Source organism: Chlamydotis macqueenii, chromosome 8, assembly GCF_036417535.1.
Source record: "Chlamydotis macqueenii isolate bChlMac1 chromosome 8, bChlMac1.mat, whole genome shotgun sequence".
Taxonomy (NCBI): Eukaryota; Metazoa; Chordata; class Aves; order Otidiformes; family Otididae; genus Chlamydotis; species Chlamydotis macqueenii.
The window spans coordinates 26,200,962-26,226,912 of record NC_141563.1 but is presented as its reverse complement, the minus strand read 5'-3'; the positions used below and the strand labels follow the sequence as shown (position 1 = coordinate 26,226,912).

Sequence of the window (25,951 nt, the reverse complement as noted above, 5' to 3'; positions counted from 1 at the left end):
TGGACAGAAGCCCTACTACCCTTTAACCTCACAGCAAGGCTTGCTTTTACCTAGACAAGTTGGCAGGGATTGCACAGGCATGGAGCTGTGCTGGCTACGCAGCTTCACTGAGCAAGTAAGATGTACAAAGAGCGGTGGCATCTCCTGCTCCAGGAACTCCTGCTCATTGAGTGAGTCCCCTCCCAGCACACTGAAGGAATCATCATCCTGGTTCACCGTGTTGGAGTCCGAGAGGGAATCTGTGTCTGGGAACTCGTGCTCCAGCTTCTCACGGTACTCCACCTCCAGCTCTGGGTCACTCTCTGTGGCAATGCAGCACCCAGACACAGTTCCTGTTGATAAAGGTTCCCTGTTAGCAAACCAGGGCCATGTCCCCAGAGACCCCACCAGACACAGCCAAGCTCCGAAAGGCATCACCACAATGATACTATGGACATTTTCTTCTCCAGGACAGAGCAAGCAAATTTTACCTTCTTCAGCTGCCAGTTCTGCCTCTGATCCCTCCATATCCTCACTTCCTTTCCTGTCTGCCTGATCCCGAGATGCCTCTTCCTGAGACGGAGAGAGGAAGGGCAGACACTAGAACCACGCCAGTCAAGAAGGCTCTTGATGGGCCTCCCAGGGGCTCAGTCTACCCATGAGTCTGCCAGCCCCAAATCCAGATTTAACACCAAGCAAAGCTACTTCTCTCTACAATGACTAGATGCCTGCCAGGGCAGCACCATGCCTACCTCTTTCTTGGCTGATGGTGGGCAATAGAAGAAATAGTGAGGATTTGATGGCACTGGCTTGAAATGTAAACTTCCAATTTCCAGGAATTTTTCCTACAAGAGAAATTCCAAACATGAAGCTGACATTCCACTCTACCCTCCTGCAGAAGCCAAGCCGAGCATTCCTCACCTGGATAATTTTATGTAAGTCAGGGTGCGCCTGGCAGGGCTGTCCAATTTCCAGCAGTGAAAGGGGAAACTCTGAACAGCAGCTGGTGCCCATACTGCTCTTTGGCTCCTCTGTGGGGCTAGCAACGTTATGGGAGTCCTGCTCACTGTAGTCCTCCATTTCCGCACTGACAGGATCGTGGACGGGTCAGACAGGCAAATCGAGAGACGAGAGTAGTTATACATATTATCTACCCTGCAAGCACCCCACTTCACAGCTCCCCACGCCTCATCTGTGTAAACACGATGCAATTTACACAGCCCCCACCTCTACAGGCCCAGAAACCCTCCTGCCACCCACTAAGGTAGATAAGTGCTCAGGTGTCTGAAGCCAGGCCAGAGATGGTTTAACCATGCTGATCTCGTGGCTACAGCATGCTACTCACCCTCCCTGGGAAACAAAGACGCCTGTCTGAGTACAGGGACAGGCCTGGGCAATACAAATTATCAACATCCAGTCCAGGCATCTCACAGCAAATACCACCATGCCAGCAACCCTAGCGTCTTGGCAGCACAGAGTGGAGCACAAAGCTCAGGCCCATGCTCGCTCAGCAACTCCACGACAGAATCAGTCCCCAAAACTCAGAAAAAGCAATCTGGGCAGTGGGATGTCGGCTGGTCAAAGCACTCCCAAAGTACAAGGTTCTCAAATTAGTAACACAGATGGCAGGTCTCTGTGCAATGTGTCACAAGCTGTACATTCTTCAATAAAGTTTATACAATCTGCATTGGGATAGGTGACTTGTAATATCTTATAAACATAAAAAAATTCCCACAGTTTTTCTCTGATAAAGAAGCACTTGAAGTAATCTGACTTTCCAAACACCAAGTGTTCTTCAAAAATCACAGCCTCATTTCAATGACTTACAGTACAAGAAATAAGATTGGGGATTCCTAGCAAACACTAGTGAATTCACACAAAGGAGCCGAGAATAGTCAAGTGCAAAGAGAAGACAAAGGACCTAAAGAGGGTGTTTCTTCAACAGACATTAAGGCACGATAGAGTACTTTTTTTTCCTCCTTAAGTTTCCGATGCAATACAAACCTCATAAATACCCTAAGGAATAGAAGGACAGAAGTTTAACACCAAGCATATTCCAATTCTGCCTTCACATTTCTCTTGTGATTTTTTTTTCTAGAGTTTTAATTTTAAAAATGATACTTTATTAATCAGAAAATTATAACAAACCTGTCATTTTCACCAGAGTCAACAGCAAACACAAACGAGTTAAGCAGCAGGAGATGTGTAATTTCTCCAAAAACAACAAGCCTGAGAGTTACTTGCAGACAAACTGCCCTCCAGCTCAGGCCAGATGGGACAGTAATGAGCTAAGACTACAAGAGAAAGCAAAAGGATGGACGTCACCAGAGATTATAAAAAGAGAGAAGTTCTGGGTGGACACCATACCAGGTGGGTATTCCACTGGAAATATCTGTTCTTACATGTGGCTCTGTTAGACCCTGCCCTACAACATTCCTTCTAGCAGGCAGTAGAAGATGCTTAAAGAAAAATCTGTCCTGCCCCAATGCCAAGCATAGAAGCAAGATCAAGGTGAGCCCCTACCTTGATTCAGAGACCAAGACACCCCGTTCCCTGGAGCTCTGCTCTTCTTCTTGCTCTATGCTGCCCACTTGGAAGCTGGCTGTCTTGGAGTTCGTACGGAAATGCTGGTGGCTCTCTCGGAATGAGCGGACATGGCTGCACACGGTCAGCAGGAAGTTGGTGATATCAATCTCTTGGAGCAGCTCCTCACAGTAGTCCATGGCTGTAAGTAGGTCCTGGGAGTTGATGCTGTGTGACTGCTGAAGGCTCTTGAACAGCCCTAAAGATCAAACACAGTGCTTGAGCGTCCCACATCAAGGATGCAAGGTGATGGGAGTCAGGCAATAGCCACATACAGATTTTCACCAAGTCCCAACACAGAGTTGCAGTCAGTGCAGGTGCTGGGAGACAAGACTCAGCCAGGATGCCCAATGCTGTGTGCTAGCCCGGGCTTGTGTCACGCCAGAGTGCCCTAGGGGTCTGCCACCCTGAAGGTGAGAGGAAAATGTCAAAGAAGGGACCCTTCTCCACAGCACTGCACAGCTCCAGGAACAGTCTACGCAAGGCCCATAGGGAACGTGCAGAGGCATCTTTAAATCCCTCCCAGTGGGAGATCAGTCCCACAGCTCCTCCCTTTGCTCTGTGTAAGATCACGAGAAAAATGAGATGTTGCTTTCATAAAAGAAGATCCAGGGTCCAGCCCCAACCCCAACCCTGTCTCAGCTCCCATCACGCTGCTCCTCACCTTTCACGTAGCACTGGTGGGAGTGCTCCTGCAGCAGTGTGCAGTAACTCACCAACTCCTTATGCTTGTGGTCTAGCCAAGCAGCAGTAGGAGGACGTTCCAGAGACTGAGACCTGGAAAAGAGGAGCCGCAGCCTTCAGTGCCAATGAAGCACATCTTAGACTATAAACAGCTCTGGCACCAGTAAAGCAGGGCCCTAGGGCATGCACAGGCCATGGCTGCTGTAAGGCAGAGAGGCCAAGTCAAGAGAGTAAGGCAGGGCTAGAGCCAGCCTCTTGTCAAGGAAGCTCCTCTGCTTCCTGTCTAGGAATCAAGTATGGTTGGTATTACCTGAAAAAGATGTCCCGGGGAGGACGATGTGCCCGTGGGCTGACAAGCTGCTCTCTTAACAGCTCCAAAGAGCAGCTGTAGATGTAAATGGGGCAGCGAAATCGGCGGCACTCGCCTAGCTCAGATTGTGAGTTCTGGCGACAGAAGGAGATATGTACATCTCTCCGCGAGGGGCCACCTTGTTCTCCAGGGTCACGGCTCACTTCTGCAAAATAAACAATATTGAGATAAAGGCCTTCAGTGTGGTCCTCGTTCCTGGTCTGAGAGATCACAGCCCTCAAAGCAACACCCACAGGCAGGTGTTTTACAAGATTCTCACCACTGAAACCTCAGGGGCCATTCTCCTCACCCAACACCTAATCACTCAGCCCAGTGCTTCGGCTACTTTGATCCCCTTCTTGGGCAGTCAATGGCTGTTCACTACCACCACCTTCTGCAGCAGCACAACCCTCCATCCTCATTGCAGGCCTGTCTGACTGCACCAGGGGCTGTGCAATCAAACCCCATGTACCTCAAGACCTGTGCCCTTCTCCCTAAGACAATGTGCTGCTGGTAATGCCAGCCTGCATCATGACACAAGTAGCTGACTTTCCAGTGCAGCCCAGTACTGCCATTCCTAGTAGCTTCTATCTACCTCCAACCTCCTTGCCCACAGGGAGCCAGCCTTGGGCTGTGGGCACTCAGCTCACGTTACACTCCCTCATCCCCTCCACGCACATCATGAAAGCTGGCTGAGGCTTCACTGTGCCCCTTGTCCTGACTCTGACTCTGCTGACTGCCAGGTAGGAGCTGACAGGCTGTAGTAGTCTGTTTTTCCTCCTACCTCAATCTGCCCAACAGTGTGCTCGGGAATAGCAAGGACTCTAATACTAATACTTCAGCAAAGGGCTGTCCTGAGGGCAGTACCGTGGGCTGGTGTTACGCTGAGGGTAGGCAATGGCACTGCAGCATCCCCTTCTTCAGCCGCAGCCCTGACTTGCTCTGCACAGACAGGTCCCAGGGTATACTCTCCAGATCGACTCTCATCCTTCGGAGGTTTGTCCAAACCGCAAGCCATCAGCTTCTGTACATCTGGAAGAAAACAAAATAAAATCACCCTCTGTCCAGTGAGAACAGTTTAACCCCTCCACCTACATCCCCAAGAGGGTAGATGATCCTGCTACCTCTTTCTGTGTGGAAGCAGCTCCACAGAGCACTTCCAGCTGAGCCTAGCAGCCTTCACCAGCAGCTCAGTGGAAGCCAGACTAGTGCCAATGCCCAGAAACGGGGACTCACACAGACATCCCATTAGCATCTCCTTAATCCATTAACAACCCTACTGGGAAAATGGTCCAATAGCTGCAGCCAGCAAACCTCTGAAAGCCACATCCCCTGCCTGAAAACACTATGGGAGCAGCACCATGTCCAGGGAGAGAACAGCAAGACATTCAGCACTTTGCACTTTATTCCTGGCCATATGGTGCAAAAAGACTGGTTCTAGACTCCACTGTTCAATTTTCTCTCCATCGTACCAGAGCTGATCGTGCTTTTGCTGTTTTCCTGGGGAGGCGCTTGGGACTGCTACCTCCTCTCGCTCCTCACAACAGGGAACCTCACCTGAGAAGGTGGCTGGCAGGAAGGTCAGGAACACGTGCTGCGGGTTGACCAGCTTGGCATAACATCGCCATTGTGGGGGAAACGGCCCCGTCGTATCACTCAGGGTCACATCATCCTCAGGCAGCTCTGTGTTGCCGAGGCTCTGATGAAAGAGCAGAAGCTGGATAAGCTCATAGCACATGGCACAGGCCTACCCTGAGGCAGGCAGCAACCACACAGAGCAAGTTCCTCCATGACTGCTGATTGGCACAGTGCTGAAATCACCCATCACCATTCTCAGAGCAGCCTGGCTCCAGGAAACACAGCACACACAGTCAGGAGATGCTTAGCCAGCTTTGCTGGGGCCAGTTATGACCTCTAGGCAACGACTGCCCATGGTTTCTGTTCAATCTGCAGCATAGCACCAGTGCTGCTGTAACAGGCTGGGCCCATGGTGAGTGCAACTATCCACACACCTACCAGATCCCTGCTTGACTGGGGAAAACCCCAGTCTTTCAATCTTTTCTCAACTCTTCTACTAACTCTCCTGCTCTTCAACGGCTGCTGCCTTGCCTTCAGAGAGGGCTCAGGAGAAGGACAGCAGCACAGCAGTACCTGCAGAGTACTTGTGGAGCCAGTCATATCCCTGGTGCCATTGCTGCCAACAAGATGATAGGATGCAGAAGCATCCTGCTGCTCTAGGGTCCCAGAGCCTTTCAGGGTTTCTTCTGAAATGGAGCACAAAGAAACCAACATGAGAAACATGACCTGAGGAAGAGGCTTGAAAGCAAGGCTTTTGAAACACCCCAGCTCCCAGTGTCACTGCTGCCACTCTCCTGGCCCTTACCTCTGATCATAGGGAGTGTGAAGGGGGGCTGATGGCCATCACGATCCCGTTGCAGAACCTGCTCCATGAAAGCCACATGATCAGCATCAGCCATGGGGATCTCCCGGTCACTGAGGTCGTGCTGCAGGCAGCCATGGAAGAGGTTTAGCAGCATTTCATTGGGCACAAATGAAGAGTCCTTGGTCACCTCCTCATTCTCTGCTCCAAAAAAGAACCATGGCAGTTTCAGAGACAGCATCTCCATAGCCACCACCTGCCCAGGCCCCCAGGAGACAGCCTTTTGCAAAGTGACACTTCCACACAGCCAAGAGTTTCCCCTAGCACCTCTGCAAGGCTGACTTGGAGAGGGCTGAAGAAGTCCTGCAGTTCCATCATCATTAGCTATCCTGCACTGACTCACTCTGCTGCTGTAACTGTTCCGGAGATGTCTGGTGCTAAAGACAAGAAACCAGTACCACAGAGCAACAGCCTGTGTTTAACGTTTTCAAAAGCAACTCTTCTAAAACTACTATCCCAAGAAAGACAGCAATACACCTAGACAGCCCTGGAGCTGCAGAGATGGGAAGAAGAGCACTGAGCTACCAAAAGAGACATGGCAGCTTTCACACGCCTGCTGCCCAGGGACACAAGCACACAGAGCACGGTGCCCAGCGCCACGGAGAGAGGACAGGAGAAAGCAGGCGGTGAAGAGGCACCTACCTTTTGTCAGCATTAGGAAGAACATTTCAACCTGCTGGCACCTGGGCAACAGCTTCATGAGGTTGAACTGGAATGGGATCTCATGCACTCGAAAACCAGCCCCCATGTCTGGATCTGCAACAAGAACTGGTAATGTAATATGCTTGTAGGCATCACATAACCCTGCCTCCCAGGCCACCTCCACATGCACAGTGCCAGCCCTAAATGCAGTGCAGGTAGCACAAGTGAAGGTACACAGCAACACTACCGCAACACCCTCTGCTTAGGAGGGCAGAGAGATAAAAAGAACGAATATGGGGAAAGGGCAAAGCCTGCCGGAGGCTGCAGCAAGTTGAGAGCTACCTCCAGAAAAGTATCTCGCTGGAAGAGTCCCCTGGGCTTATTGCCACTTTCGTACAAGGAGGGACAGGGAGCCGCCACAAGGCTTTACAGAGCTCGAGCCTGGAGCTGCCAGGGTACAAAAACTGAACATCGGGGTCACAGGTAACACTGCTGGAGAGCATTGACCACGCTGGGAGCCAGAGGCAGCCTGAATTACGAGTGCAGGCAGAAACAAGGACCCCCATGCTCTTGGGAGAGGATCTCCCATCTGGCAGGGTCTGCACATCCCTGTAGGCATTTCCTGTCCTCTTCCTCAGGAAGGAGTCTCTGCCCTCCAGGCCTTTCCTGGCCCTCTCCCCTCCCACAGGGCCAGTGATATGATCCCTCAGGTCCTGCCCTCAACCTTTCGGGAGATCATGGCTCCCCCAAACCCACCCAATATCTGCTGTCTTATTCACTGCAAGGCAAGGAAACAAAACATCTAGGATGGGGTGAACTAGTGACAGGAAAGCAAAAATAGTGAGGTTCTGGAACAGATTGCCTGACACGGGTGAACCCCCCACATACTCCTGGAGTTCTCAGTGAACTACGTTACTCAGATCAGGTACACAATCCTATCCTGAAGGAAGAGGACAGACAAGGCCTCTTAAGGTCCCCTTCCCTATCTTTGTGGGCTAACGGAGCACTCACAGAAGGACCAGAGATGAACAGGACCAGCAGAAAGCAAGCATCTCACAAAGTGCAACAAAGTGACACACAGCCATCAAAGTCTAGAAAGTTGTTGTTAAAATACCTCTTCTACCTTCCAGACACCCTTAACAGCCCCCAAGACATTCAGGGCCTAGCTGCCTCTTACTCCATCAAACCTGTTAAGACATATATGCTGGACTCACCTTCAGTAGCTTTGGTGTCTGAAGGAGGGCAGACCCATTCCTTGTTCTGGCACAACTGGCTGATGTACTCAAAAGTGAGCATGGTGGCAATGCATGCGAGGTCCCGAGGGTAGAGCTGTAATAAGCAGTCAAGACTCAGCTGTATGCAGCAGAATTATTACCCCCAAATGCAGGAGAAAACAGTCTAAAAGCAAGGAGAGGAAACACCCATAATCCTGTCCCCTGACTTGCCCTGTTCTCACTCATTGCTTCCTCCTTCTCTACCAGCCCTTTAGACTCTTTTTGCCTTGCTCAGGAGGTGTATTGGCAGCACTGCCTGCAATCCCTGCTCTGGTCCAGCTCACTCTCCTCCAATGGAACGGCTCTTGACAAAGCAATTTGCATTTTCCCATCTATCCCAGAGCAGCATTGCATCCGCTGCCTTGCAATCCAGGAACCTTTTCTGTTCAGTAGCCCAGCTCCTCTTTTAGAAATCTCAGGCTCTTTTGTTAACAGCATTCCCATCTCTTCTGGCCCTCAGTAATTCACTTGCAGTGTTACAGCACACTTGCAATAAACCCTTCTCCCTCCACACAAGAGCCCGTGTCCCTACCCACCCCTTCAGGGACTCACTGCTTTAGGTATTTTCTGGTAGGGCAAGCCATGGAGATGCTTCCAATTCTCAGCAGTACTGTGGACGTGGCCACTCTGTGGCTCTACCCAGCACTCAGTGACCAGGTTCAGTTCTGTGTCCACCTCAATGGCCTCCACCTCTGTATCATTGTCATCATCTGTAGAAAAGCTGGAGGAAAGACATAAGGCAAGTCCTGTGAGACCGCAGGGAGTCAGCAGCCCACTGCAGCTCCTCTCAGAGCTGTGAAAGCAGCCATGCAAACTCTGGGTTTGGAGGCAAAGCCTCATCTAACTGGTGAGCAATCTGACAGCTAGTTGTCTGTACTAGATGATGGAGGATTCCCCTCTTCCCACACTGCCCACACAGGGCAAAGTCTGGAGCTGTGACTCTGCTGCCAGCCCTCCCTGGGAGCACGGCAACAGCCTCACCTGTCCTTGGTGGAGGTGGAGTGTGGCGGGAAGAGGATGTACTGGACAACACAGGTGTGCTTCTCCCTGCTGCTGCTGCTCTCACTTGAGCCATCAATCTGGAGGGGAAATACTGCATGAGCCTGGCCAGCAACAACAGTCCACACCCACCCAGTGCCCCCCTTACACAATAGAGCCCCAGTGCCCAGCTCTGCTAGCAGCAGTGGAGAGAGAGAGCCTGTCCCAGCCCCAAGAACTCCTCCAGTACAGCATACCCCTACTAGCAAAGCAGCTCTCTAACTGCAGATGAAGACAGGTAAATACTCGGCTCAGAAGCTTCAGGGGAGGAGGCACATGTCAATGGTGTGTGCTAGAAGCAGATGTGAAATCCCATCACAGAAGGGTGAATACACCTCAGAAGAAACAATGAAGGATTGTGTCCATACTGCAGCACCCACACTCACCTGTATGGGCAGCTCCAGCACCATGTTGATAATTCCATCCCCGCTGGATGCAAAGTGGAAGCCCTCTGACAGACGGACCCTGGCAACAGAGAGGCAGTCAGACACGGAGGACTCCTCTACCCATACTGCAAGTCTTAAATACGAGAATGACTATACCCTTCACACCATAACGCTTCCCTTCCCAAGACAGGGAACTACACACAAAGAATGGGGACACTTTGCACAGGACAGCCTGTGTATCAGCATACTCCAGACACAGTAACATCTCTTGCCCTTTTGTATGTTTTCCAGGACTCTCTTTTTCCTCAATCGCAGTTGTAGAACTGGGTAAAGCACTGGCCCAAGTAGCTCTAAAAACTGCATACAGGCTCAAATCCCTCTGCACAGCAGCTTCAGCTGTTACCTATAACAAGGCCTCATATCCACCCTGCTTTCTCTGCATCCCCAGGACCGGCTGGAGAAAGCATCCCCATTCAGGTGTGCAACTTACTCTGTGAGCGTGGAAAGGAGCTGGGCTACAGCAGTGATAGGCACAGCCGGTGCCAGCCCTGACTGGACACTCCAGATCCAACGCTGGTGATAGAAGTAGCGAGACAGTGAGGCCAGGGTGGAAGAAGCAGTACGATTGGCCACCATAGTGAGTGGGCCAGACACCGGGGGATGCTCCAGGTTGAGAACGAAGGGGGCTCGATAGTCAGAAGGCAGCTTCTCATACCTAGGAGAGGGCAGAACTGTGGCTCGGTGAGGTGGAAGAAAATGCTCTGCTCAGGGCCAGGGCTGTCTGATTCACTGGGCCTACAACAGAGCCCTCCAGCAGCAGAACATGGCTAGCCCAACATAGGATCCCACTCAGACAGCGGTAGCTAAATTTACTTCTGCATCATATTAGTTAGGAATAACAAATCTGCCAGTCTACCATGACTACAGTCTACCATGACTACAGTCTACCATGACTACAGTCTACCATGACTACATCTGCCAGTCTACCATGACTACAAGTCACAGCCTGCCCAGACTACAGCTGCCATTCCCAGCCACTCAACCCAAACCCATCCCAATAAGCAACAGCTTCACAGCACTCCCATCCTGCAACTGGCAGCACCATCCACAGATCCTCCTCTCTCCCACCTCCCAGGGCAAGGAGGCTGTGCTGGTGGCCTGGATCTCCATCACTACCTGATGAGTAGCTTCTCCAAGGGTTTCTGCAGCACAACGAGGCAGGGTCTGTCTGAAAGGGCTGACTGGGCCCCAGCCACAGGTGGAGACTTGGAGGGAGAACTACTGCCAAACATTTTCCTCTTTGCTTTTGGAGTTGCCTCCTTGCTCTGGACCCTGTGGGGAAAGCGCAGCTGCAAGATTCGGTCCCGTAACTCCTCCACTATCTGTCATGGCAAAAGCAAAACGTAAATGTGACCAGCTTTGTCTGGAGGCATAAGCTACTCAAAATAAGCTTCCAGAACAAAAGCCTGACTAAAAGGAATAGAACATTCCTTGAATATACACATGAGCAGGAGTTAAAGGTCATTTTACTTCTGAAGCACTAGCAAGACCAAGATCAAGATGACACAAGACTCTCAGGTCCACATTTTAACAACTACAAACATTTTTAAAAGCAAAAGAAAGGTCAAAAAAACCCCAAAGATTATTTCAAGGCTGAAGAAATCGCCTTTCATAACTCTGATGAAAAACAAATTAATTGCATGCCAGCTCCTCATTCCTCCCCTCCTCAGCAGCCTACAGTAAATGTAACTCATACATACAAGACAGAGCCAGACTGCTCCCACAGCTGATGTGCTCCCCCACTACCACGTTCATGGGTCAGACCTTTATGGTAAAAGGTTTCAAGGGCTTAGGTTATTTTTTTTAGGCTATTTTTTTCCAAGATACTTTCAAAATGACTCCCTGATTACTCTTTTTAGCTTTTAGTAGCTCTGAATATGGTCTTACCCACACCAGCATCTGAGCCCCACAATATCTCAGTGTTTTCTCTGAAATTTCCATAGTTAGGTCTATTTTAATGATCTTTGTTCAACTTGTTTTAATCTCCATTACCATCGTAGGCAGACAGGAGAACAGCAGCTCTCCATTTTCCTCATCAACACTAATTATTCCAGCAATTTTCCCCATCATTATTATATCTTTTTCAAGGAAGGGAGTGTCCCCAGACCCAAATGTTAAGTAGAGCTCTTTCCTGCACTAAGACACCACCTGGGTCTCCTTCATGGTTTCACACTGATAACACAGAATTGCTCATGGTGTTTAAGCTCCCAAATCCAAGGTGCATTATTCTGTAGTTATCAATACTGGCTTCCAGCCACTATAGTGCTGCTTAGGTGTCCACAAAGCACATAGGTTGAAAGGACAGAGAAAAACAAATAGTTTTGTGACACCTGCAGATTTGCCAAGCTCACTACCTGCTACCTATCCACAGATGAGTTCTCTACCCTTCGAATAGTAAAAAGACTGGGAAAACCACAAATAGCTTCGGTGTTGATGAGAACAGAGCACTTCAATTTCCTTGCTTTGTTCCCTGACAGGCTGTTTTATGACACCCATTCCTACTCCAGTTCTACAGCTGTGCTCTACACAGAGTCTCACCAAAAGCCTTCTGAAAGTCAGACTGTACCAGGTGCTTTCCTTCCCTTAAACATTGGAAATGTGAATAGCTCAACACAAAAAACCCTGCCCTTTAAACAGAGTCGGCTAAGTTTTACTGCCATTCTCCACACTGGGTAGCTAATCAGCCCTATGGTTGGAGAAAAAAAAAAAAAAAAAAATAAAATTGTGCATGATACAACTTATGATCTACATACAGCTCCTGCTGCAACGAACCGGAGCTTGCCCAGAGCTGCAGGGTACAGTGCCTGTCTCACACCTTCTTCATGAGACAGGTATTAACTTCCACCTGTCAGAGGTAATTCCTTCATAAAACCTGTCACTCGGCATTACCAGCCCACATGTTGGCCCAGCAACCAGTCCCCAAAGCCTGGATCCCCTGAAGACATGAAAGAGCAGACCCTCCAGAGTGCCAGAGCATTTAGTGTTATACGGGTTCACTCTCTCAGAAAGAGATGGTCCTTCCCATGTTTGTCAGTTTCTCCTCAGACTAATCTAACACTAAAGCTAAGTGAGCCAAATAAAAAATTTCTTTCATGAAGAAAAAAACATCAAGGTTTAATGATAAGCCTATTGTTTTTAACAAAAGGTTCACACAGCTTAATAGCAGGACATTTTTCTCATACTTACTGTTTCACCAAGGAGCACTTCAACTTGCCTGAGCCATTAGAGCTGGAGAAACAGTCCACACAGTAACCCCACCTTCTGCATCTGACTAGGGCAACCCATTTCTTTTGATACATAGAGGTTATTAAAAGTCTCTTTAAAACATTTTCTGGGTATTACAATTTTTTCTCCCCCTGCACTGCTCATGCAGGGCACTGTTTGCATTTTAACTCTCACCTGTCCTTGCCCAAACAACACAATATACATATTCACCACCTACTGAAGCAGACAGCCTAGGAAACATGTGGTACCTCCATCACAGAGGTCCTTAAAGATGAGTCAGACACCACTATCTGCTGCTCCTGACAGAGAGTATCGATTGTGCTTTGGTCACACAAGGATAGACTAGATAACCTTTGAGTCATTTCAGGCCCCACAGTTGAATTAAGCAGTGGGAAAAACATTCCTGTGATCAGGTATTCTATTGATGTTCAAGTCTTTGGGTTTAGATCTTTCACACACTTAACACAGAAAGCTTTGTCCAAACCCTCCCTTCCACCACCTAAGACTTAACATAGTAGTTAGTCATTAGAGGATACCCGCTCACAGTGTCGCCTGCGATCTACCCACCACTTCCATATCCAGAATTTCTTGCTCTGCTCCTACCCCAGGAAGCATCCAGCCAGCTCTCACCTTGTTCCTGGCCTGTGCAGGTGTGCCAATGGGGAACCCCAGCCGGAGAACCATGCAGGGAGCTTTGGAGATGATTCGCACCACATAAAACGAGGAAGGCGTGGGATCCTCAGAGCTAGGGAGGAGGGATTAAGACAGGGCTGAAATAGCACGGATCTTGCTGCTCTGTTGTATCAGACCAAGTGGAGGCCTGCTCCACAAAGCTCAACAGCCCACACAACCTGGCAGCAACACATGTCAGTTCTAGAGTGCAAAAACCTCCCAGCTGGCTTCCCTCTCCCTCTGGGCTGCACCTGGAACACTATGGCAGCAGTTCAGAATACACAGGACTTCATACCTGCTTGTCTTGCTCCCATCCTCTCCTCTAGACATCTGCTTCTGGCCCATCACAGCATACTGGTCTAACTGGATCTTTGGTCTGGCCATATGCCCGATTCCCCACAGGACTGCTTCAGAGCCACTCACCCATGTATCAGTTTGACATAGGAGTAGCCCTCCACCAGCACAAAGCTGCTCCAGTCCCGCAGCAAGGAGGTGAGCGCTGAGTGAGAGATGCGGCACTGGATGGTGCTGTAGCGGCCATTGTTGCCTGGTGTGTGCAGGTGCTTGGGCACAGGCCTGCAGAGTGTGGCGGAAAGGTATTTCAGAACCACAGTTTTTCTTCTTTCCCCAAAGTCCAGAGAGATTTTGCTACATCCATTCCAATTCATCCTCTGACTGGTACATCAGCCTTACTCCTCCACGGCAGCCAATACCCAGGCACCTCCCCTACCTGTGCCTGTTGGCAAGAGCCACACTCCCTGAGCGCACAGGAATCCTGCTCTCCACCTTGCAGAGAGACACCCTTGCACCATTTCTATCTCCCTCCATGCAATATATGGCTATTATTCACATAACTGTGCAACTAGGACCAGCCTCAGGGAAGCAATGCTTTTGGGGAAGATATTTTCCAGCAGGAAACAAAAACACGCGGGATAGCTCCAACTGGATGGTCCGCACTCCCTGCAATCAGGAAATCCAAACCCAAGAGGGACTTGAAAAACAACTTATGGTCCTGAGAACAGCCCTCCTCTTGACAAAGATGACTTCCCAGCCCACAGTCCCTCTCAGATAGGTGAGCCTTCACCATTCACCAGGTCCCATTATGGAGGCCCTTCCCTAGGCCATAGGCACCTGCAAGACAGCTGCAACTCTACAATTTTACTGAACTGGATGCCCTGCTTTCCCAGGCTGGCCCACACTCGGCACATGAGCTCAGCCCTGCCAGTTACATACGTGTCATGCTCCAGAAGTACGACTATACGATGCATGTGCAGCCATCTCTGCCAGAAGTTGGCATCCATGGAAAGGATAGGCTTCCAGTAAGAGGCAAACTGGGAATGGCTCGAGTCAGACCCACTGTGCTGCAGGGACAGCACCTGAGAAAATGACACAGCAACAATCATCAAGAAACTGGTTCCACGCAGACAGTGCGGGAATTTCTCTAGTGGCTGAGCTACGTAGGCCTAAAGAGCTAGCCACATTCCTGCCTTTCGGTAACTGCCTCTCAGCAGAGTAACTAACTGCATTCACATTGAAACCTGCTTCAGTGTGTACAGTACAGTGTAAGCAAAAATAAATCAGGTTCCTGAAATGTCAGCTTAATTAGGAATTTAACTACTTAGCATCAAGTAAATCAGGCATGGAAAAGATGGCATATGTAATGGTGTGCTTTCTGATTGAGAGGGGATATACGGTCATGTCAGCAGGGCAATTAAACACTGAGATAACTCATCTGAGAGTGCTCATGCAAACAGGGTACCCGCAATGGGTGGCATTGGGCAACTCCAACATGTTTGTATGGTAACACTGTGATTCCACCAACTATAGCAACCCTGCTGACACAGAAATAAAGTGGTGGCTAGCCAGAAGATGGGATGCTCCAGATATACTGTGGGATACATAACCTCACAGAGTGAAAATTCACTAGGCGAACCTTAAGAAATAAAGAGCTTAAGCAATAAAATTAAAGAGAGAGTTCTCTTAAATTCAAGCTCCCCTAGGTTTGATATCTGCTAGTCATCTTCTACCAATGCCAAGGACACTGCTAGCAGGGAACAGATAACATGCTAGCGCTTCTGCTCAGTGAGCTTCAATGAGTTTGAATTTTGCAGTAGAAACTATTTGCTCATATTTTGTTTAGCTTCTGCTGTGCAGGTGACAAGTATCTCTCTTGCACCTTCCAAATGAGTGCTCAGAGCAATGAGCCCATTAAAAAGTAACTATTCAGCATATTCTGTATCTTCATCTGATAGTGTACATCACCAGGGCACAACACTGCCAGCAACAACTCCACAAGTATGAGGTATCCACTGAAAAAGCATGGCAAAAATAAGTATGTCAGCCTCCCCATTGGTCTCACACATCACATCACTGCAGGAGAAGGCTTCACAGCACACTTAGGAGACTTGCTGTGGGACTTAGAGGTGTAGCTGCAGCAATAAAGACACAGGGTGATGTCTCAGAGGGGAAAAGGTATGGAATGAAATGTTCACAGGCACTGCATTGCACCTGAACACTGTTACTGAGCAGGACAAAGAGCAAGAGATGAAACCTGAGAGTATTCTGTCCTGCACTGCTGGGACTCAGTGTCCCAAGGTGCAGGACAGAATAGGCAGGAGGGACAACCTATCCCATATTAAATGGGAGAGAGAGGGAACATACCGGAGTGGTGGAGCCCGGTGGGATGTAGAAGAGGGGCACCCCATTCTTGGTGCTTTCAGGAATGGTGAAGTGTTCTGGGACTGTGTCAAAAGACTGCAGATGAACCAACATCTGATCTGTCTGGTTGATGCTGGAAGAGAAGAGGCAGTTAGCCACAAAAGTCCACACTCTCCCCCTTCCTTCCCCAGTTAGCCCAGTGTCTGCACACACAGCACTCCCTACGGTATTGGGAACCCATCTACACCAATATAGCTTTCTAGGGCAGTGCTGGGATTCAACGCCTGATTGCAAAGAGCACGTTACAGGAGTTCAAGCGTAACAGACTAAGGAGGTTGATCAGAATGAATGGGAATGAAGTGCTAGAAAAGGAATCTGCCGAACAGCAGGGAGTAACAGTCACCCTGGCCAGGAAATGGTTATAAACCACAGGTCCTTCAGGCCTAGAGACAGGATATGCTGCTCCTAGTGTGACCACGCAGCACAGCTGCAAGGTAGCGCTGTAAAAACACATCACTTCCACGGGATGGCAGTCAGAGTTAAGGTTTACATCACAGGATTAGGACTCAGGGGCAGCAATACCTTCACCATGAAACAATCTTACAGAACACAGGCCAGTTCGAGTCTTTTCATTGGCTAGAAGGCAAACTTGTCACCAGTGATGCTTCCTCCTCAGAGCACATTCCTTTGGGACCCTGGGTTGGGATGGCTATTTGCATAACCCATGCCCTAGCATGCCAAGCAAGGAATTTCTTGGTTACACTGGACACTAGGAACTGCTAGGGATAGCCTGGCTCACCTCTGCAAGGTGTTCCAGAAGCGTCGGATGACTGTAGTGCGGTACAGACTGGTGATAGGCTTCCTCATGGTGCAACTGATGTCATGCAAGATGTCATAGCTTCCCTCCATCGTCACCTCCACCCATGTGCTGCGCTTTGATGGGTCCAGAGGCCAGGGTGTCACAGCTAAGTACTCTATCCTCATGTTATGCTTCCAAAGCAGCACTAGTTTCACCTCCAGCTGCGACCCACCTTCATGGGAGCAGAGGAATAAGTTCAAGTGCTTGTTTGGTACACATTTGAGCTTTATCTTTGACCAAGGACTCACAAGTACTCTGAGATTGTTAGATCGCTATGAGGAGGACAAAGTAATCTAACGACTATTTGCCCTAGCTGAAGTCATTCTCTCTCCCCCCCAACAGAGGGAGGCCTTGCTTAAATAGTAGCATTCAGTGAACAGTTTTTTAGATCTACTGGTATTATCTACACTAGAAAAGGCAACCGAAACTTGAAGCAAGGGTTGACATTTGCAATGGACTCTTGTCTTCACAGTCTCATCTTTGTTTCCAAGAAAACTGCTGCTTTGCACAGATGAGCAGAGCCTTTAAGCTATAAAGTTTTTTCATTTGCACTCTGCAGAGTTAATATATACCATTACAGAAACACGGACATTTGGACATGATGTGCCCAGACCACAAAAGACCTGGAAGGTGAGGCCCAGTTCTTTAATTAAATTCCATGTTCTGCCTGCACAGGCAGTATTTCATGCATCACCATGTTAACTCCCTAACTTTAGTAGGAGAAGAGAGTAAAGAATGAATATTCACCCATTCTTCAACTGTACATTTTCACGTTTTTCTTTAAGCGGGTATTGTGTCTCTAGCAAGATTAACACAAACACCTGACAGCAAGCCTCATCGAGCCAGAAGAGCAGAAAACCGTCATACTCCTGCTGACTGTGCATGTGTATTTGTACTGAAACAACCCAGGGAAACACATGACTTTCTATAACTGTGCCGCGCTGCTGTTTCAACTGCTCAATCATCTATTCTGATGTCCAGCCTGCTCTATAGTTTGCTAGACTTGCAGCATTTGTCAGATACAAGACTGGATGTGCTGGAAACTGTTGGAACAGTTCGAGCATAGCCTGGGTCCTATGTGTTCTGCACAGTTGCATTTGCTGCTGTCATAGGCACATCATGCCATACCCTTCACAGGATGATTACACTCAATTTTAAAGCCATCTTGCTTTTTGCTCCCGTAATCCCTGCTGGAAGGCTCCCTCAGAGTACTCTTCCCCCATCAATGTTTAGAAGAAACCTTCCAGAGTACATGCCAAATTCATGCTCCGTTGTTCTTTTGATTAAATTGTTTTTATTCCAAGAAGCTTCATCTCCATAACTTTGACAAGAAGTGTGTACCAGGGGGAGAAATCTTTACCCAGTTTCAGCTGTCACTGTGCAGGTTAAACCAAGCCATGGTCATTGGCCTATGACAGAATATCCATTCCCCTTAACAGTCCTAGATCTTTCTGCACTTCAATAATTCATCTTTCCTGAAAAGAGATGATCAAAGGTGTATTTCACCTGTATTTCATCTGAGGGATTACTAGGATTTTATTTAAGGTCACTAATATTTTCCGCAATGGGTGCTTTGTGTTTTGCATTCACCAGGGTTGTACCATCTGTTGTTTCCCTATGAAGATTGTCTAGTTTATCAGAGAGGCTAAACAAGAATTTATAAAATTTGTCTCTCTCCATTTCATGCTGTCACTTCACTGTTATTTCTTTAGTGCTCCTCCGCTGCTTTCTGCACAATATTTTGATTCTCATAACAAAGCCTTTCTACTTCATCAACAGCAAACATGATAAGTAAATTCCCACATTTTTTGCCTAGATCATTAATGAAAATATTTCCTACTTCCACTTGTGTTTCCATTAGTCATCCTGGCTTCACTCCTGTGATCCAACACAAGCAAAACTGAAAACATAGGCAAAATATTTGCTTAGTTTGAAGTCATACTTAGATGAATCTTTAGCTTGTTCTTACTGCAAAGCAATCTATTTATGGTTATTGACTTTATAGCTAAAAAAAGTTTTTGCTGCTTTGATTACTTTCCTAAAGTCTAGCTCCGACTTTTAGAAAACTCACTTTGTCTTCCCAACTCCTGACACTGAAAATAGCCATTCTCACCGGCCAGCTTGTGTCCAGCCATTTTTGGTGCTGGACCAATCCACAGAGGAAGATGAGGTTTTGAAAAATGTCCTCCAGGCTCTCCTCCACACACAGCAACACAAAATGGTCAGTGAGACTTTTTTTTTTTGTTACAGAGGGCAATCCTCTGACATTGTCCCAGGAAGAAACAGGAAAGGAGCTGATCTCCATCACATCCCATGGCTTCTCAGACACAGCTTCTCTCCCTTCCATGCCTTCCAATCCTCCCCCTTTTGCAAGCACTTCTGCATTCCTAACTAACCATAGTAGACTTCTAAACGCCTCAATATCTAAAATCAAACAGTGAGGGTAACCAGAGCACTTATAAATATCACAAACAACCTCTTCAGGCAACCCCGAGCACAAAGCTAGCTATTTACTCTACTTTGCCTTTGGCAAAGTGGCAGTGTCAAAGTCCACAACTGCACTCTTTCCTCTTGCTTCACAACCAGCTGGCTCCTTAACAGTCTTTAGTTTGCAAGTTTTGGCAAGAGCTCTTGGCAATACAGGTTAATTCACTGTTCTTTGTTACACACTTCTCTACAGAATGGCCTGGAGAGGCTCAATTAGCCAAACATGCTTTTCCTTAGCAGAGGCAGTGCTGAATGTCTAAATGTCTTGATTTCTTATAAATTCTACTTTAAGATGTTAGTACAGCAGATTTTCTGATCACAGCCAACAACTACCCAGAGCGTTTAGCCTTTCCAAAGTATAAGTAACATTATCTGCTACTATTCTGAAGGCTGGCATAGAAATACATACTCTATTTTTGATAGTTCAGACATTTCATTTTTAAATTCCTTCTAAAAAAACTTTAAAAAAAATACATAGAAAGTATTTCTAGCTTAGGGAGCCCCTGAGCTGCAAACAGCTAGAGAGTGCTCAAAGGGAAGAAATAAGGAAAGGAGAAAGGAGATACCATGTATGTTTACCCTATTCTTACCCCTCCCTTCACATCTGCCCATAGTTATTCACCACAGAAGGTAACTAACTCAGTGCAGCTGCTCCTCTACTCTCTACTCTTGTAAAAACAGAAGACCAATCCATTTAGCATTCCAAGGGCTAAAAGGTGGCAGGAAGAGACCTGGAAGAAAATGCAGGGAGCATGGTGAACATGTGGTGGTATTTCTGATACATTCTTCCACAGTCCAGAATATGCTGCTTTATGCTACCCTGAGACAGAAGTGCTGCAAAAAGGTGCAATGTGCATTTGTCCGATTGCTTTTTGAATGATTCACACCTGCCACCTCTTCCAGCATTTCTATATAGGACTTCACAGTCACAAGAGCTGCCTGATTAAAGAAAGGCTCTGTCTCCAGCATTGTCCAAACTATAAGTGAACTGGTGGGCAGAAGCATAAGACACAATACTGAGCCCAGCTTGGACAGGACCCAACTCATTGGACTGTTTCATAGACACTCCAAGACAAAGAGAGTGCAACGGACCATAGGAGGGCCACAAAGACGATCAGAGGGCTGGAGCACCTCTCCTGTGAGGACAGGGTGAGAGAGTTGGGGTTGTTCAGTCTGGAGAACAGAAGGCTCCAGGGAGACTTTACTGCGGCCTTTCAGTACTTAAAGGGGGCTTATAAGAAAGATGGGGACAACTTTTTTAGCAGGGCCTCTTGTGACAGGACAGGGGGTGACGGTTTTAAACTAGAAGGAGGTCAATTCAGACTAGACATTAGGAAGGAATTGTTTACAATGAGGGTGGTGGAACACTGGAACAGGTTGCCCAGAGAGGTGGTTGATACCCCATCCCTGGAAACATTCAAGGCCAGGTTGGATGGGGCTCTGGGCAACCTGATCTAGTGGAAGGTGTCCCTGCTGACTGCAGGTAGGTTGGACTAGACCTTTAAAGGTCCCTTCCAACCCAAACTATTCTATGACCTAATCTGCTTGGACTTAAGGGAAACATCTCATGCCACACCTACAGAAGATTAGTGAAAGCAATCTGCAGACATTATTAGAAGAGCTGTCTCAATGGGAAACCTTGGCAGATTCTCACTTTTAACAGAAAACTCCTGAAACAAGAAATCAGGTATATTCCTGGAAGATCAAATTTAGAAATTATCCCACCCAATACAACTGTTAGCAACCTTCCCCAAAAAGCTGGTTTAGACCCATTCAGTTTGTAAGAAGCATCAAGCCAAAAGAACTGCAATTCCCAGTCATCACAGAGGAATAGTGAGCTGAACTGAGTGAGACGAACTTTAGAGTACTATTATGTGAAAAACAGCACCTTTAGGGACTACTAAACAAACAAACAAACGAAAAAAATCAATAAAACACTCCTAAGAACTCATCAGCTGGAAGCAAAGGTGCATGAAAGACGCAGGGATTTCCATGCTAACAATGCAATGCAATCATGGAGAAAGCTCCTGTGAATCATGTATTTTACTTCAGAAGCAGAGAAGTATTAGCATTACTGAAGAAAGCATCAATAAAACCACATCTACAACACTCTTATCAACTGTTTCAAGAAATATGAGACCAAACTGTGAAAAGCAAACAACTGAGGGGAAATTTTAAGAAGTGCTATTAAGACAAATAAACAGAACAGAAAGCCTGCCCTTACAAAAGGAGGCTGAAACATGGGCTTGCTTAACCTGCCAAAAGTAAGGCTACAAGGAGAAAGGCATTGTTATTAAATATATTAGTGCAATGCCAAAGAAGGAGGATAAACTTAATTAAGGATAATAAAGTCACACAGGTCTAATTTGGTCTAAGTGAGTTTAGAAAGGAAGCTAGAAAAAGAGCAGTGAAGCTCTGGGACAATCTTCCAAGCAGAGCAACGGCATAAGGTACCCACATGGTTCTAAGGCAGATCACAGTAAATTCACAGAAAACATCATATGGCAAGTTTGGAATTATTCTGGAGTTACATTACAGTCTTTGATTTTCTGACATAAAACATATTCTGTGTACCAATATCCCAAAAAGAATAGTTAAGACATTGGATCACCATGTGTTGTACAAGTTTACACTGTGTTTTAAGAACCCCACCCTCTAGGCTTTCTGCTGGTTATTGCAAATGTCAAGAATAATTTCTTCTCTTGCTTGCAATTCGTAACTTGCATTTGACTTTCTCATGTACCCTTCAGTTAAAGTACTAGCAACTATTCACAGCTGGAGATGGAAAGTTAGGTAGGGCTTACTGGCACTCCTTGGGATACTCATATCCCTCAAGGTCCCTACTCAGTGGCTAGTTCTCACCCTCCAGGTGCCATAATCTCTAGCAAGTCAAGATGAGAGAAGAGGACCACTGGATTGTTTTATATTCTTCTAGTATTGGTCATGGTCCTGACTGATCTGGCATTTTCACCTAACAACATCCTTGTTTCCCCCAGTTTCTTCCTTTGGAAGACTGTAGTTTGGAGGCATTAAATATGTTGTACCACAGGGCTCCACTTTGTTTTAGTATTTTGGAGTGCATTTAGCAAAGGACAAGAAAGGGATGAAAAAAGGAGAAATACAGAGGAAATTCCAGAAAACTCTGCAAAACCCCAAGTTCTGTCAGTAGTTTCCCTGGGGAATTGTGGGGACTCACTTCCAAGATGCAAAGAGTCAGTTTGTCTGTCCCTCCCCAGGCACTTACAGTCTCAGAGAATGAGCCCAGCAAGTGCAAAACTGCACAACAATACTGGACAGTCCTGCATCAGGCAATTGTTGACAAAAACAAACTTAAGAGTTTGAATAAAATGGCTCCTTCCTTCACAACACCAGTCACTCTGCTTAGATGGCAGACCCTGCACTTTCCTCTAAACAGCTGAGAGCAGAGCCCTATCTGAGCCTCCAGCCCCCAACACAGTGCAGTCACCTTTTGTGATGTTGACCTCACGGATGCTGTAGCCCTCGCGCAGCCGGACTGAGACAATGCTCACAAGGTCAGCATGCACCTCCTTCTCCGTGTGCTTCTTCCTCCTCATTGCCAGAGCAGGGTTGCTGCTCGCAGACACCAGGTGCTCATTGAACAGTCTGTGCTGGGACACTGCAAACAGCAGAGATGAGGTTTGTGAGGGAGCAACTCCCTTGGTCCTCATCCTACAGCAACAGCCCCCCCAAAGTGCTTTACAAAAGCTGCCAGGAACACTTGCTGGCCTGAACAACAGTACGTCCTTCAGGCACCACTTAGACCCACTCCTGATTCTGCCATGGAGCAAACAGATTCACTAGCATGGCCAAGAGCCCTGGGAGAGGGGCAGGATGTGGTGCCAGGCCCTGCTTCCTCTGGGGCAGCATTTGTGACAAGGCACACGTTAGGAGTTACACATTTAGGCTAGGCAGGCAGAAACTGCACTGCTGTTGCGACAGTCACACAGCAACCCTTTGGGCTTTTCCTCTTTCCCTTGAAAACTTTGAATTCCCAGGTGCTTTCTAAAAGGTTTCAGAATGTGGAAGCCTGGAGTTTAAACCACTAACACCTGATGTTTTTAAGATTCAACATTTCCAAGTCCCAGGCCAGTTCTCTTCAAACTTGTCACTGTATGCAGCTTCTGCTGTCAAGTTACAGAAAGCACAAGTGGGCACCAGCACACTGCCAGGGCATGAAAGGGTGTTTCCACATCTTACTGGTAACTAATCTTTCCTGGCATACTCTCAGTCACTAACATTAAAAGATAAGAACAATCAAAAGAGGCATTTAGGACTGTTCTCAGGGGTCTAGTTTTTCAACCCAAACTGCCATCTGCAAGCCAAATAAAGACAAGCTCTAAAGAGCTTGTCAAAACTGGACCGACACTCCAAATGAAATGCTTTTAAGACCATGTCTGCTCATCAATTTACTGATTCTTCCTTCCCCTAGCTCTTAGGATGATTCTTCCCTCTTGCCTTGCACCTCAACTGTGGAAACACTCACAAAGCTCCACAGAAATATGAAGATGTCAAGGCCTGCACAGAGGCAGGTGGAAGACCATTCATACTCCATACGCAATATCAGGTTTCTGGGTTTTTCCACTAACATAGGTTTTGTCATTTGCCTCTAACACACCGAAGTAACAATATTAAAATAACACTCCCTTCCAAAGTTAAGAAGCTGGAGATGTATCTATTCTCTTTCTATTGTTCTACCACTCTTTTAGCCTTTCTTTTTGCAGAACTTAATTTTGGAACACAGACAACTTGACAGCACCCTCTTCATAACATGTAAACGTCAAAATGTCCTGGAACTGTCCTGCTCCCTGTCCCACCATTCCCTCTGTCCTGCTCCCTGACTCTATTTCTTTTTCACTCCCTCTCTGTCCTGCTGCCCACCCTAGACAATTTCTCCATCTCCCTCCTGCTCCCTGTCCTTGTTTTTCTGTCTCTGTTCCGCTCTCTTTTTCTGCCTCTCCTCTTCTGTCCCTGCTGCTTCTTTCTCCATCTCTGTCTCCAGATCCCCAAAGAGCCACCCCAAAGAGAGGTGCTGCAAGACATCAGTCTGCTGGAAGGAGGACATGCACACTCCTCACCGCAGTAGTATTCTGGATTCAGGGACTCCCCAGTACGCAGAAAGGAATACAGCAGAAATGCCTTGTGATACACATTCAGATCCAGGCTCAGGGGATCCAGCTCAGGGCACGTGGAGAGGTAAGCACCAAAAGTGGCCATGGCAATGAATTTCATCAGTTCCACATTGGGAACGTGGCCAAAGCTGCAATCGTATGAGTAGACACCGCCCACCTATGGGATGGATAAAGAAGATACCTGAGAGAGTACAGCACTGCTGAGGACAAGGGAGAGAACCAGTAAAGGCCTTGGACAGGCAAAGAAGTTCCCTCTGGAGGTGAACACTACTGACAGCAACTCTCCTCCTTCCTTCTTGCAGGCAGCTGCCTGCACACTCGCTGCTAACAGCGGACATACCTGTACAAAGGAGCAGGCCACAGTGCCACTGCGGAGCTGATTGAGTAAAGTCTCGCACACAGCCACATCAGGGACACTAGTCACACCGTCCGTAATTATTATTATACCTGTAAAGAAGGCAGTATCTTAGTGCATCCTCCACCTCAACCAGATACCCCTCTCCAGCTATATCCCCCAGGGGTAAAATTTAGGCAGGGCAAATGTAGAAAGGAAAATCATGAGGTTGGTTTATAGCTTCCAAGGTGTTCTGGAGCCGGCAAACTTCCTAACTAGGTACAGGAAAGCCCTCAGGCTGGGCACAGCTCTGCTCACCCCGGGCTGTCCTGAGCAACAGTCACAGATGTGTTTCCTCACAAACTCCCTAGCGCTGATACACAGCAAGTGGTGCAGTGTTGTTCTCCTCCCCATTCCCACCAGCACAATTTGTCCACAGAGCGCAGAGCAAAAGCTGCTATTGAGATTCCATCCCTAACAGAAGGGTCGACACGTTAGCCCTTATAAAATTGGTATCAGCCTGAGGCAGGATGAATACAACCCTTTGCAAACAACCGGCCAACCCTTAACCCAGAGGATGAACCAACCTGCACTGGAGTTAGAGGGCAGCAGCTGAAGCGCTAGGATGCCCTGCCGGACCATGCTGACAAGGCCAACATCAGCAGTGACAACAGACACACTGGGCTTTCTCCCAGATGGCTCCTGTACGTCACCAGGGCTCTCTTGGCTCACGGGCGACAAATCCATCTGGAAAAGTTAAAGAAAGAAACAAAACACAAGGCCTCATGAGACTGACTTCAGGCTATCTCTAGTTGTGACTCTTCCAAACAGCCTTCAGTCTAGCAGCCCCATGGCACCACAGCCCTAGAGCACTTCAGCAGACTCCACTTCTAGCTTTGATTTCCAGGTGCTCTCACAGTCCTGGTCATTGGGGCCCCTCAGAGCAGCTGGGCAAGTCTGCTTGGGGGTGGAGGAGCTCAGAGCTCTACTATATGCTGATTTTCCTACTATGGGAAAGAAGAGACACTTTGGGGTCACTAAAGCTCCTCTGCAGAACAAAGCAATTCCCAAAGATACGGTGAATACCTCTCTTTTCCTTGTCATTTAGTAGAAGCTGCAGCTATTGAGTAT

At 47.7% G+C, this 25,951-nt stretch overlaps 1 protein-coding gene across 7 annotated transcripts in view; it reads right to left on the bottom strand.

Moving 5' to 3' along the window:
• The window catches only part of SZT2 (SZT2 subunit of KICSTOR complex), a 58,530-nt gene that overhangs the window by 26,205 nt on the left and 6,374 nt on the right, over positions 1-25,951 (bottom strand). For 5 of the 7 annotated variants that reach the window (XM_086754142.1, XM_086754145.1, XM_086754144.1 and 2 more), the window contains exons 6-32: positions 25,408-25,567; positions 24,827-24,933; positions 24,433-24,643; positions 22,803-22,973; positions 16,790-17,021; positions 15,994-16,123; positions 14,566-14,708; positions 13,756-13,908; positions 13,291-13,405; positions 10,552-10,757; positions 9,866-10,090; positions 9,376-9,454; positions 8,933-9,030; positions 8,504-8,672; positions 7,892-8,006; positions 6,678-6,791; positions 5,979-6,176; positions 5,747-5,859; positions 5,153-5,294; positions 4,463-4,627; positions 3,557-3,761; positions 3,227-3,339; positions 2,503-2,761; positions 901-1,066; positions 732-824; positions 471-552; positions 51-332 (exon numbers count right to left, since the gene is read on the bottom strand). In XM_086754142.1, the coding sequence (XP_086610268.1) occupies positions 51-332; positions 471-552; positions 732-824; positions 901-1,066; positions 2,503-2,761; positions 3,227-3,339; positions 3,557-3,761; positions 4,463-4,627; positions 5,153-5,294; positions 5,747-5,859; positions 5,979-6,176; positions 6,678-6,791; positions 7,892-8,006; positions 8,504-8,672; positions 8,933-9,030; positions 9,376-9,454; positions 9,866-10,090; positions 10,552-10,757; positions 13,291-13,405; positions 13,756-13,908; positions 14,566-14,708; positions 15,994-16,123; positions 16,790-17,021; positions 22,803-22,973; positions 24,433-24,643; positions 24,827-24,933; positions 25,408-25,567 (4,246 nt within the window). Of the gene's footprint in view, positions 1-50; positions 333-470; positions 553-731; positions 825-900; positions 1,067-2,502; positions 2,762-3,226; positions 3,340-3,556; positions 3,762-4,462; positions 4,628-5,152; positions 5,295-5,746; positions 5,860-5,978; positions 6,177-6,677; positions 6,792-7,891; positions 8,007-8,503; positions 8,673-8,932; positions 9,031-9,375; positions 9,455-9,865; positions 10,091-10,551; positions 10,758-13,290; positions 13,406-13,755; positions 13,909-14,565; positions 14,709-15,993; positions 16,124-16,789; positions 17,022-19,975; positions 20,055-22,802; positions 22,974-24,432; positions 24,644-24,826; positions 24,934-25,407; positions 25,568-25,951 lie in introns of those variants that run through there. The other 2 variants (XM_086754147.1, XM_086754148.1) reach the window with 2 other exon arrangements.